The sequence below is a fragment of the Hemitrygon akajei genome, chromosome 7 (genome assembly GCF_048418815.1).
Source record: "Hemitrygon akajei chromosome 7, sHemAka1.3, whole genome shotgun sequence".
Lineage (NCBI taxonomy): Eukaryota > Metazoa > Chordata > Chondrichthyes > Myliobatiformes > Dasyatidae > Hemitrygon > Hemitrygon akajei.
In genome coordinates this window covers 175,735,236-175,749,089 of record NC_133130.1, presented here as the reverse complement: position 1 = coordinate 175,749,089, position 13,854 = coordinate 175,735,236, and the positions used below count along the sequence as shown (strand labels likewise).

General features: G+C 38.4%; 1 protein-coding gene across 2 annotated transcripts in view; it reads right to left on the bottom strand.

The window, feature by feature from the left end:
* Positions 1-13,854, bottom strand: part of ttll11 (tubulin tyrosine ligase-like family, member 11) — a 217,087-nt gene that overhangs the window by 145,260 nt on the left and 57,973 nt on the right. For both annotated transcript variants that reach the window (XM_073052655.1, XM_073052656.1), the window contains exons 4-5: positions 7,730-8,305; positions 3,146-3,241 (exon numbers count right to left, since the gene is read on the bottom strand). In XM_073052655.1, coding sequence (XP_072908756.1) covers positions 3,146-3,241; positions 7,730-8,305 — 672 coding nt within the window. The remainder of the gene's footprint in view (positions 1-3,145; positions 3,242-7,729; positions 8,306-13,854) is intronic.

The window sequence follows — 13,854 nt, the reverse complement described above, 5'->3', positions numbered from 1 at the left end:
GCCAACTTCATTGTATGAAAAATACATCTGAAATGGAATTATCTGTGTAGATGGAACATGCGAAGTCAGCAATCTAGACCAGGTTGACATTAGTATTCTTCAGAGCCACTCGTGAATGCATCACTAATAGTGCCTCCTGCTTTAAATAAGTTAGTTTTCAGTCATAAATTAAACTCTTCTTTTCTCCCAGTGCAAGCCAAGACCTTTGGGATCAAGTTCAGTTTGTTTGCTTCGAAATTGCCAGAAATCCAAAAAGCTGCCATGCATATTACTGCACAACAGAGGACATCCTGCTTCTACTCCTGGGCATAGATTGTCAAGAGTGCTTTGAGAATACTGGATCAGGAGTGATGACCTGAACACAGACACACAGCTGTATTCAGGTCAGTTCAGACAAAAGTATTTAGATAAACTCTGTTTCCTCACCCATGAAAAGAACATTGTTGACAGCTTTCTACAGAGACCTGGGTAAATGTACACCTAGATTTATTAAATATATAGGGTAGTCTGGTACAAACTGCACATTGATCCATAAACAGCAATTTCCAAGGCCATTAAATTCATTCCAAGTGTAAAGTAGAATATTTAAAAACATTAATTTACATTCAGATGCAATAATCTTGTAATTGCTTATCATCCAATACTCATAATAGGAAACTTTTCTACTTTCCACCCAGGGATTCATACTCTATTTCTAGCCATGAAATACAAATTTTTTTTAAAAAATGAACAAGGATCCACAATGTTTGCTGTCAGAAGGAAATAGCAAACTGAAAGATCATTTAATAACTCAAATCTCTGGGACAAAATAAGAGTATTGATGAATATGACCATAATTATAGGAGGAGGTGTCTGTAACTCAGTAAAGAGATGTTAGAATTTCCTCTGTAATTCTTATCCTGACTAGAGTTCTCTAGAGTACTAGAGAAGGGAAAGTCGGGAGCATACACATCAGTCCTCAGTGGTGGAAAAGATCAGCAGCTTTAGATTCCTGGGTGTCATCATCTCAGTGGACTTGTCTGACCCCAACAGTGATGCAATTACAAAAGTGGCACACTAGTGACTATTTCATTCGGAGTTTGAGGAGATTTGGACCAATTTGTCATCCAAGCTCTTAATATTCTTTACAATGGAGAGCATTCTGACTGGTTGCATCACAGCCTAGTATGACGGCTCCAATTCACAGGACCACAAGAGATTGCAGAAGGTTGTACACTCAACCAACACTATCATAGGCATAACTCTTCCCAGGTTTGAGGATATGTTCAAGAGGCAGTGCCTCAAGAAGGAGGTACGCATCAATAAGGACACCCACCATCCAGGAAATGTCTTCTTTTCATTACTACCATTTGGGAGGAGATACAGGAGCCTGAAAACCCATATTCAATGATTCATGAATAGCTTCTTCCCTCTGCCATTAGATTCCTGAATGATAATAGCCACAAACTCTACATAATATATTTCCTTTCTATTGCACTATTTATTTGAAAATTTTTAGTAGTTTTTTGCCTTTGCTGTCAAAACAACATAAGACATTACAAAACTGATTCTGAATTACAAATGGATGAAATGTCTCCCACAGTTTTGTACTCACACTTTCAGCAAAATTATGGCCATCCTACGCTGCTGCCAATAAAAAATGTCTACTCATCAAATTATATTATAATCTAGGTCTTGAAGAGTGTATCAAAAATTAATAAACCAAGGAAGATAAACTGTATGACACATTGGCCTAAAGAGGAACCAGAATCAAAATGGAATGCCAGAGGTGGCAAGCTGTTTTATTTTAAATTTTGCATTAATAAAGAAACAAGCAATGAGAGTAATTTTGAGTGCACGTCAGCTCTATTCATTGTTGGCATTGTTATTAGCATTCATGAAATTACAAACTCCATGGCAATAATTAAAAAATTTATAGCCACCTTAATACTCAGATTTATTAGTGTTGTGACTTTTTCAGTACTTTATATTTTATCTGTGAAGTGCAATTTGAATTATTATTCTATTGCAATAACAACTTTTTTTCCAAAACTTTAATGGTTATACCAATCTAGAAAAAATAATATTTTTAAATTACACTCCACTGGATCACCAGGCTCTTGTAATTCTGAAACCTCAGGTATTGTAATTTTGATATATGTAAGAACATTATAATTCGCATAATGTAAATTACTTCTGAAGAAGCATATCTATTAATGGGAAGTAAATCAGATTAACCAGTTGGGACATTATGTTGCAGTAATACAAGTTGTTAGTGAGGCTGCACTTGAAGTACTGTGTACAGTTCTAGTCACCGTTATAGGAAAGATGTAGTTAAACTGGAAAGGACACAGAAAAGATTTACGTGAATGCCAGCAGACTAGAAGAACCTGTAAGTTATAGTGAGAAGCTAGCCAACCTAGATCTTTATTCCTTGGAACATCAGAGAATGAGGGGCAACTTTATGTTATGTTTTAAATTATGAGAGGCATAGATAAGGGGATGATAACAGTCTTTTCTACTGGATAGGGAAGTCTAAATCCAGAGGGTATAGATTCAGGGTGAAAGGGGAAGATTTAAAAGGGTCCTGCAAGGCAACTTTTCCACATAGAGGGTGATGAATAAATAGAATTGTTTGCCAGAGGAAGTGGTTGAGGCAGGTACAGTAGCATCGTTTAAGAAGCACTTAGGTAGGTACACGGAGAGTCAGAGCTTATAGGAATATAGGTAATATAGCTCACAAAACAGGTTTATGTGGAAGAGGCCACTCTATCCAACTATCTTATCAAAAATGAAATTCAGTAAGTGCATGGCTGAAAAGCAGCTTATAGAATGCAGCACCATGCGACTCTGGTGTGCAAAGTAGTATATAAGAAGAAATCTTCATTGAGTCACTCAGCTTTGTAAGTTAAAGCTACCACATTTCCTGATTTTGCAAGAACAAAGAAAAACTAGTCATACTGAACTAGCAGAGGGAACTCCTAGACATCTCATTGTATTTCTCATTATCATTAAATCATAACCAGCTTAGATCTTCTCTAAAAGTTGCTCCAAGCTTTCATTTTATGGGATAACAGAACTACTAAGATAGTATCTGCCTAACGTATCAATGTGACATTTTACCACCAACATTTTACCATGCACTGATTGGCTTGAAGCTGCTTACCTCCTGTTCATGTTCTATTTTCATGCTAGGATTAGCGTTCACTTCCAGTAAAACAGGCTTCATGTTTTTCATGAGGAGAATATCAAATCCTAATATCTATGTAAACAGAAATTAAATTCAATAACAGAATAGTTATTACATTTCAATAAATCATCTTAACCATTGCACTGGGGATCTCAGCTTGTAGCTTAAGATGAAGAAATAACCCTAATAAGATATAAAATTCCAGTTTAAAAAGAAAAGAGCCAGTTCAAAGAAACAAAGGACAGACTTTCAAAAGATGAGAAAGAATCAGGCCAGTTTGTAGGATAGATGGAATTGGCATACATCTCAAAATTCAAAGTAACTTTAATATCGAAGTACGTATTTTGAGAGGACTAGAATATAAAAGCAAGGATGTAAGGCTTTATAAAGAGCTGGTGAGGTCTCACTTGGAGTATTGAGAGCATTTTTGGACACCTTATCTAAGAAAGAATGTGCTGACATTAGAGAGGGTTCGAAGGAGGTTCTCAAAAATAATTCTGGGATTGAAAGGCTTATCATATGAGGAATGTTTGGTAGCTTTGGGCTTTTACTCACTGGAGTTCAGAAGAATGATGGGGGAATCACATTGAAACCTATCAAATGTTGAAAGGCCACGATAGAGTGGATGTGGAGAGGATGTCTCCTATGGTGTGGAAGTCTAAGATCAAAGGAAAGAGCTTCAAAATAGAGGGACATTCATTTAGAACAGAGATGAGGAGGAATTTCCTTAGCAAGAGAGTGGTGAAACTGTGGAATTCATTGCCAGAGGTGGCTGTGAAGGCCAAATCATTGGGTATGCTTAAGGCAGAGATTGATAGGTTCTTGATTAGTCAGGGCATGAATGGTTACAGGGAAAAGACAGAAGATTGGGGCTCAGAGGGAAATAGATCAGCCATGATAAAATGGGGGAGCAGACTCGATGGGCCAAATGGCCTAATGTCCTCCTATATCTCATATACTCCTATACCTATATTTTATAGTCTTGTATGACACCACATACAACTCTGAGATTTGTTTTCTTGCGGGCACATTCAACAAATCCAATAACCATAATAGAATCAATGAAAGACCACAGCAAAAGAGTGGACAACCAGTGTGCAAAAGTCTTAGGTACATATATATAGCTAGGGTGCATGAGACATTTTGGACAGTGCTGTACTTGACAACATGGAGCAGAGAGCAAGTTTGTAAATCTGGTGGGAACTAAGGGTGTTGGGAATGGCAAAGGTAAAGCACTGCCAGAGGGGTGTGGGACAGGTGACAGAGAAGTGCCAGGGCGGGAGTGCAGATACACCCAGCCCTGAGACAACAGGCAAGTTCATTTGATTCCAAACAATTGGTTTATTGATCATTGCAGGAAGCCTCTCTGGTGCTTCATGTTCCCTCTCTGCTCCTTTCCCCTTTTCCCAACCATGATTTCCCCTCTCCCTGCCCCCTTCCCACTCTTAGTCCACAATAGAGACCCATTTCAGAATCAGGCTTGTTAACATTCACATGTCATGATTTTTTTCTGACAACAGTAATACATAAGATACATGCAATACATAAAATGACTATAGCACTGCGCAAGTCTTAGGCACCCTTGCTATATATAGTACATGTGCCTAAGACTTTTACACAGTGCTGTAGAAAAAAAAGAAATAATAACAAATAAATAAGCAATAAATAGAGAAAACACGAGGAAATCTGCAGATGCTGGAAATTCAAACAACACACACAAAATGCTGATGGAACACAGCAGGCCAGGCAGCATCTATAAGGAGAAGCACTGTCGACGTTTCGGGCCGAGACCCTTCGTCAGGACTCAAATAGACTATAAATAGAAAACATGAGATGATGAGTCCTTGAAAGTGAGTCCATTATCTCAATTCTAGAGATGGATTGGAAAGTTCCCCTTTCAATATACAGTATATAAAAACTTAATAAAAATGACAATGCTGTATTTGATAATGTCATTAATAAATAGCAAATACCAAACCAAATTAAACCATATAGCTCTAATTGTACCTCGTGTATTCATGGTGGAGTGAGTGAATAAATGTTGTGTGGTAGATGAGATGCTCCTTTATTCTGAATGGTTTTGAGTTCCTTGAATATAAAAGACAGTTCATCACATTCTTGACTTATGCCTTCTAGATGGTGGAAATGCTTGGGAGATCAGCTGGTAATTTGGCTAATGCAAGAATTTTTACTATGGGTGTGTATTTGTATATACATGGCTAGTCCAGTTGATTTTCTGGTCAACGGAGATTCCCCAGAATGCTGTTAGTGGGAAACTTGATAATGGTAATGACATTGAACCACAGTGGTAAGACAGTAGCCACTCTCTTGGAGAGGTATTGCCTCACATGGATGAATATTACTTGCCATTTATCAGCCTGTGCCTGAATGCTGTCCACCTTTGTCCCATGATGTTGTTCATTTTCTGTGGAATTGAGTGAATTTGAATATTACACAATCAACATAAAGCACTCCTACTTCTGCTCTTATTGTGGAAGGTGACAGATGAAGCAACTAAAAATGATTGTGCAATATACAGAAGAACTGCAAAGATGTTATGACGCTGACAAGAAGAGTTTCCATTAACATTGACCATTCATTGGCGTGGTACGATTCCTGCCACTTGAGTCTTTCTCCTTTGTTATCCATTTTTTCCCATTACATACTAAGATGCCCTAATACCATACCTGGATAAATGCTGCCTTAATATCAAGTGCAATAGATTACACCTCACCTCTTGGAATGCAGCTTTATTGTACAGTACAGGTTATAATGAGGTCTGGAGCCAAATGTTCCTGGTGAAATGCAAATTGAGCAAAAGCAAGCTTTTATTGTTGAGTAAATTCTCTTTGACAGCAATATCAATTGAATTATTGCAGTCATCTGGATTCTGCATGAAAAGTGATCAGAATCAGGATGTAGTATCACAGCCAAGTACTCAAAGAGCACAGTTTTCTAAGGCTATCAATATTTCCTCCTGCATTAATTGGATATACAACAGACTTCCTTTGACCAGTAATTAAAGGCACCCCTAATCTCTTATGTATATTTCTAACAAAAGTGTGTTGTAGCAATGGTGAGCTGCTATTGGGTGGAAATCTAATTTTATTTGGTTTATGAATGAAAATTTTAATTTTTTGTGCCTGGCTGAAGGTCAATACTTGGAGGAAAAGGGTGCAATCAATTCTCCCAGTGAGGGGAAATATTTCAATGAAAAGGAGAGTTTTAAAATAGTAAATGTGTCTCAATGCATGCTCCATCACTGTCCAGCAAATACGAACATCACCGCTTAGCATAGAGTCTTCCATCTAGTTGGACCTTCAGGTAAGATTCTTCTGCAGTCAAATTGAATTATAGAGATGTTGACAATATCAGGAAGTAGGGGTACCAATCTAGTGGACTCCTATATCCTGAATGGGTTTTGAGTTTCTTGAATATCATTGGAGATACACCTTGGCATATGAAAGATAGCCCATCACATGATGGAAAGATGCAAAGGTACTTGGGAGTCCTTGTGTAGCACACTTTAAAGGTTAACTTGCAGGTCAAGTCGGTGGTGAGGAAGGCAAATGCCATGTTAGCATTCATTTCAAGAGGTCTAGAATACAAGAGCAAGGATGCAATGCTGAGGCTTTATAAGGCACTGGTGAGGCCTCACCTTTTTCACCTAAAACTGAATAGTTTTAGGCCCCTCATCTTAGAAAAGGTGTGCTGGCATTGGAGAGGGTCCAGAGGAGGTTCACAAGGATGATTCTAGGAATGAAACGGTTATCATATGAGGAACGTTTGATCGCTCTGAGTCTGTACTCGCTGGAATTCAGAAGGATGAGAGGGGATCTCATTGAAACCTTTCGCATGTTGAAAGGACTAGGCAGAACAGATATGGAAAGGATGAGTCTAAGAGAGACAGCACAGCTTCAGGATGGAGGGGTGTCCTTTCTAAACAGAGGAGGAGAAATTTCTTTAGCCTAAGGGTGGTGAATTTGTGGAATTTGTTGCCACATGCAGCTGTGGAGGCCAGGTCGTTGGGTGTATTTAAGGCAGATATTGAAGGTTCTTGATTGGACATGGCATCAAAGATTACAGGGAGAAGGCCGGGAACTGGGGTTGAGGAGGAGGAAAGAAAAGGATCAGCCATGACTGAATGGCAGAGTAGACTCGATGGGCCAGATGGTCTAATTCTGCTCCTATGTCTTATGGTCTTATTCATGACTTGTGCCTTGTAGATGGTGGGAATGCTTGAAGATTACAGCAAGATTCTTTGCTTTGGATGTGCATTTGTAAACCTATGATTAGTCCAGCTGAATTTCTAGAAAATGGAGATCCCCAAGGAATTTGTTACTGTGAAAATTGGTTATGGTAATGCCATTGAATGACAATAGTATGTGCTTAGCTTCTCTTGTTGGAGATGGTATTACCTTGTACAGGTAAATATTACTTGCTATATTGGAAAAAAACTTTAAAAAGACTAAGTCATAGAAATAAACACATTAACTTAAACAAAATAATTTTTGAGCTAAAATATAGTATTACTAGAATATGAAAAAAGATTATACTAACCTGGAAACAAGTAGGCCCAGGCTTTCCTGGAGGAATATACATTTGATGGTAAACTTTTAATTCAGGAATCAGTGCGATAATAGACCTGATCACTAATGTAATAATATCTGACCATATTTTCTTCACATCATAGCCCCTGAGAGAGAGCTTAGCCAGAATACTTGAGAAAGTTCTTTTACTTCCTGTGTTTACATTGTCAGAATGGACAAATTTTCCACTATGGACATTCAGAGAGTAGTTTGTTAAATGCATAAATACACGATGAAAATTTTTGCTGTTAGGCTCCTGATAAGGCTCAGTACAGAACCTAGACAATCCATCTTTTGCTATGTAGATCTCCAAAGGATCAATTGATTTGAGTAAGACATACAATCGAATGTCAAATTTCAATCTGTCGATCAGAAATGGCTTGCTGATGTATTCTTGCACAACAGCTGGCTTGCTATGGAGGTTGCCCAACATTCGGATATCACTAGAATCCTTAATAAGGTAGATTCCATCACCTTGGGATCCTCCATCTGGCTTCACAATGAAGGTGGGTTTCCAGGAAGAATCATTTTCTTTTGACAAACGTACCTATGTGGCAAAATAGTTAAAATTAACATAAGGTTCATTTACTACTTATATATTTTCAAATATCTATCAATGACTGAAGTTGTAAGCAGTGCAAATTTTAAAGATGCAAAGTTCCAGTTTTCATTATGTGATGATGCTTGTAGTTATTTCTAATATTTTCCTCAGTTTAAAGAAAACTATAGATAGCTTTGACTCTATTCTTAAAAGTGAAGGAGACATGAATCCCTACACTTATTCCCACTTCTGTGCTATCAGAGTATCTTCTAATAAAAAGCTTATTAACAAATTAGAGTTTCTTCTATTTTGAAGTCAGGAAAACGAAAACCACTGCTTTGGATATCACAATTAGTTCCAATTCCTCCAGTACTATTGCTTGTTCTAATCATAATTTTGGTAAACATTTTCATCATCTATGGTTCTAAAATGCAGAAATAATTTAATGTGCAAAGCAAAAGGATATCAAAATTCAGACTGTTAAACACAGAGTGTTCTTGTCGTGCACATTTGGATGTTAATCATATCATTTCATAGCACCAAAGAATATGTGTAAAATTGTATTGTACAGACAGACTGTATATTAAAAAGGGTTTATTCTTACCTGGGTTTTTGCTGTATAATCAAATGGTAACCATCTTCTTCCTGGTAGACCCTTCTATCTCATCTACCTCAAACACACAACACTCACTGCTAATGCCCCAGGACCAATACTAGTCTTCACAGTGACTTGTCCCTTACTTTTGACAATTCCAGTCAGTACTTTCTAGATGCTCCAATGAGAAGGTAGATCCTCAGATTCTGTTCTGGTAGTAGCAGCCCCTCATATGAAATAGGCCTCAGTAAAAATTGTGTCCGAAGACAGGGTAATGAAAGGATTGTGCTCATTTGCAATCCCCTTACATGGCACCAATGCTAAAGGTTACATTGGCTGTGGATGTTCATAAACACTCATTATGAATATTCATCTGAGGCTAACCCTAACCCTTAATGATTTTGTCAAAGGAAACGTGGGGGAGAAACCCCAGAATATTAAAATATGGGCAGGATGACAAGAAACATGAGGGTATCATGTTAGGCCTGCAAGCGTTGTCTGAATCTTTGAAAGAAAAAGACATATCCAGAGGGTTTATTCCTTCAGTTTACTCTACCACTGGACTCCACATGGTTATATTATCATAAGAGAAAGAGAAATGGTGCAATAGATATCTTGTACCAGGTTTGATCCAAAACTCTTGCAACACACATAAAATACTGGAAGAACTCAGCAGGCCAGTCCTGCTGAAGGGTCTCGGCTTGAAATGTTGACAGTACTCTTTTCCATCAACGCTGCCTGGCCTGCTGAGTTCCTCCAGCATTTTGTGTGTGTTGCTTGGATTTCCAGCAGCTGCACATTTTCTCATTTCCAAAACTCTTGATTTGATTGGGGAATTTGGGAATATAGCACAAGTAATATTCGGGTTTTTCTATTCAGTTATGTCTTCTCTGTACCAAAATCTAATGTAATATGTCAAGTACATTCTGTTAAACTCAGAAAATATGCCTAAAAGAGGTCGGAGGATAAGAAGTGGTCAATTCAAATTCTCGTAGTGATGCAATATACCCTACACCAATTCTAATTGTCAATTTGTTTGCAGCTTATAGAAACCAGAAATTAATGCATTTGTCCAAAGATAGAACATTACAGCAAAGAAACAGGCCCTTCAGCCCATATAGTGCATGCCGAAACATTAACCTGCCTAGTCCTATCGACCTGTCGACCTGTACCTGCACCCTTAATACCCCTCTCATCCCTGTACCTATCCCAAATTTAAATGTTGTACTGGCAGCTTGTTCCACATTCTCATCACCCTCTTAGTGAGGAAAATCCCCCTTATGGTCCACTTAAACATTTTGCCTTTCACTCTTAACCCATGATCTCCAGTTATAGTCTCAACCAACCTCAGTGGAATTAAAAAAAATCTTATTTACATCTTCCTGTAGGTAGGTGACCAAATCTACTCACTATACTCTAATTAAGCCTCAATGTATTATACAATTTCAACATAACATTCCAACTCCTTCACTCAATACATTGATTTATGAAGGCCAATGTGCCAAAAACATTTTTTACAACCCTATCAACCTGTGATGTCTATGGAGGTTGAATCTGTACTCCCAGATCCTTCTGTTCTAACCTACCATTCACCATCGAAGACCTACCCTGGGTGCAACACCTCACAGTTCTCTGCACTAAATTCCATCTGAATTTTTCAGCCCATTCTTCCAGATCCCACTGCAAGCTTTGCTGTCCACTATAACCCAATTTTGGTGTCATCTGCAAATTTGTTGATCCAATTTACCATATCATATATATAACTATATAACCATAACAGCACAGAAACAGGCCATCTCGGCCATTCTAGTCTGTGCTGAACGCTTACTCTCACCTAGTCCCACTGACCCGCACTCAGTCCATAACCCTCCATTCCTTTCCTGTTCATATACCTATCCAATTTTACTTTAAATGACAATACCAAACCTGCCTCTACCACTTCTACTGGAAGCTTGTTCCACACAGCTACCACTCTCTGAGTAAAGAAATTCCCCCTTGTGTTACCTTAAACTTTTGCCTCCTAACTCTCAACTCATGTCCTCTTATTTGAATCTCCCCTACTCTCAATGGAAAAAGCTTATCCACTTCAATGTATCTATCCCCCTCATAATTTTAAATACCTCTATCAAGTCCCCCCTCAACCTTCTACGCTCCAAAGAATAAAGACCTAACTTATTCAACCTTTCCCTGTAACTTAGGTGCTGAAACCCAGGCAGCATTCTAGAAAATCTTCTCTGTACTCTCTCTATTTTGTTGACATCTTTCCTGTAATTCGGTGACCAGAACTGTACACAATACTCCAAATTCGGCCTTACCAATGCCTTGTACAATTATAACATTACATCCCAACTCCTATACTCAATGCTCTGATTTATAAAGGCCAACATACCAAAAGCTTTCTTCACCACCCTATCCACATGAGATTCCACCTTCAGGGAACTATGCACCATTATTCCTAGATCACTCTGTTCTACTGCATTCTTCAATGCCCTGCCATTTACCATGTATGTCCTATTTGGATTATTCCTACCAAAATGTAGCACCTCACACTTGTCAGCATAAAACTCCATCTGCCTTCATTCAGCCCACTCTTCTAACTGGCCTAAATCTCTCTGCAAACTTTGAAAACCTACTTCATTATCCACAACGCCACCTACCTTAGTATCATCTGCATACTTACTAATCCAATTTACCACCCCATCATCCAGATCATTAATGAATATGACAAACAACATTGGACAGATCCCTGAGGCACACCACTAGTCACCGGCCTCCAACCTGACAAACAGTTATCCACCACTACTCTCTGGCATCTCCCATCCAGCCACTGTTGAATCCATTTTATTACTCAATATTAATACCTAACGATTGAACCTTCCTAACTAACCTTCCATGCGGAACCTTGTCAAAGGCCTTACTGAAGTCCATATAGACAACATCCACTGCTTTACCCTCCTCAACGTTCCTCGTAACCTCTTCAAAAAATTGAATGAGATTTGTCAAACATGACCTTCCACGCACAAATCCATGTTGACTGTTCCTAATCAGACCCTGTTTATCCAGATAATTATATATACCATCTCTAAGAATCTTTTCCATTAATTTACCCACCACTGACGTCAAACTGACAGGCCTATAATTGCTAGGTTTACTCTTAGAACCCTTTTTAAACAATGGAACCACATGAGCAATACGCCAATCCTCCGGCACCATCTCCGTTTCTAATGACATTTGAAATATTTCTGTCAGAGCCCCTGCTATTTCTACACTAACCTCCCTCAAGGTCCTAGGGAATGTCCTGTCAGGACCCGGAGATTAACCCACTTTTATATTCCTTAAAAGCGCCAGTACTTCCTCCTCTTTAATCGTCATAGTTTCCATAACTTTCCTACTTGTTTCCTTTACCTTATACAATTCAATATCCTTCTCTTTAGTGAATACCAAAGAAAAGTAATTTTTCAAAATCTCCCCCATCTCTTTCGGCTCCACACATAGCTGTCCACTCTGATTTTCTAAGGGACCAATTTTATCCCTCACTATCCTTTTGCTATTAGTATAACTGTAGAAACCCTTCGGATTTATTTTCACCTTACTTGCCAAAGCAACCTTGTATCTTCTTTTAGCTTTTGTAATTTCTTTCTTAAGATTCTTCTTACATTCTTTATATTCCTTGAGCACCTCATTTACTCCATGCTACCTATATTTATTGTAGATATCTCTCTTTTTCCTAACCAAGTTTCCAATATCCTCTGAAAACCATGGCTCTTTCAAACTTCTAATCTTTCCTTTCAACCTAACAGGAACATAAAAATTCTGCACCCTCAAAATTTCACCTTTAAATGACCACCAATTCTCTATTACATCCTTCCCAGAAAACAAATCGTCCCAATCCACTCCTTCTAAATCCTTTCACATCTCCTCAAAGTTAGCCTTACTCCAATCAAAAATCGTAACCCTGGGTCCATTCCTATCCTGCTCCATAATTATATTGAAACTAATGGCATTGTGATCACTGGACTTGAAGTGCTCCCCAACACATATCTCCGTCACCTGACCTATTTCATTCCCGAACAGACGATTCAACACTACCCCTTCTCTAGTTGGTACCTCTATGTATTGCTGCAAAAAACTATCCTGCACGCATTTTACAAACTCCAAACCATCCATCCCTTTTACAGTATGGGCTTCCCACTCTATGTGTGGAAAATTAAAATCTCCCACAATCATAACCCTGTGCTTACTACAAATATCTGCTATCTCCTTGCAAATTTGCTCCTCCAATTCTCACTCCCCATTAGGTGATCAATAATACACCCCTATAAGTGTTGCTACATCTTTCCCATCCAGAAATCATTATCCAGGTCATTGATATAGATGACACACAGTGGACTTCCGGTAAGATGGCGATTGTTTAGTTGCTCCGAACTTTTGCATCGTTATTCTTCTTACCTTTGCACTATGTGTCTCCCTTCTTAAACCTTAGTTAGGTATTTTATTCATTCTCTTCTACCTGCCTGCGAACATATCTATCTTATAATGGCTACCAAAAGTACTAAAACTGGGAAAAAGGAAACTTCTACGGCTTCGCCGGCTGACATTCTCGCTCTTCTGGAACAACATCGACAAGATACTTTAATGGATTTTAGAACTGAATTTAGAACTTCTTTCAACCAGCTGAGTGTCAAACTGGATCAGATTAATGCTAGAGTGGATGATCATGCTGAACATTTATCTCGCATTGACGTAACTTCTGAAGATTTAAAACGCCGTGTTCAATATCTTGAAACTCTCTGCTCCAACCTAGAGGAAAAGAATAGCAAACTTTTTTCCAAAATGGTGGATCTTGAAAATCGGAGCAGACATTGCAATCTACAAATTCTTGGTTTGCCAGAGGCCACCGAAAAGGGCTCTCCCGTTGAATTTTTTTCCAAGTTTCTCTGTGAGATTTTCGGGAAAGAAT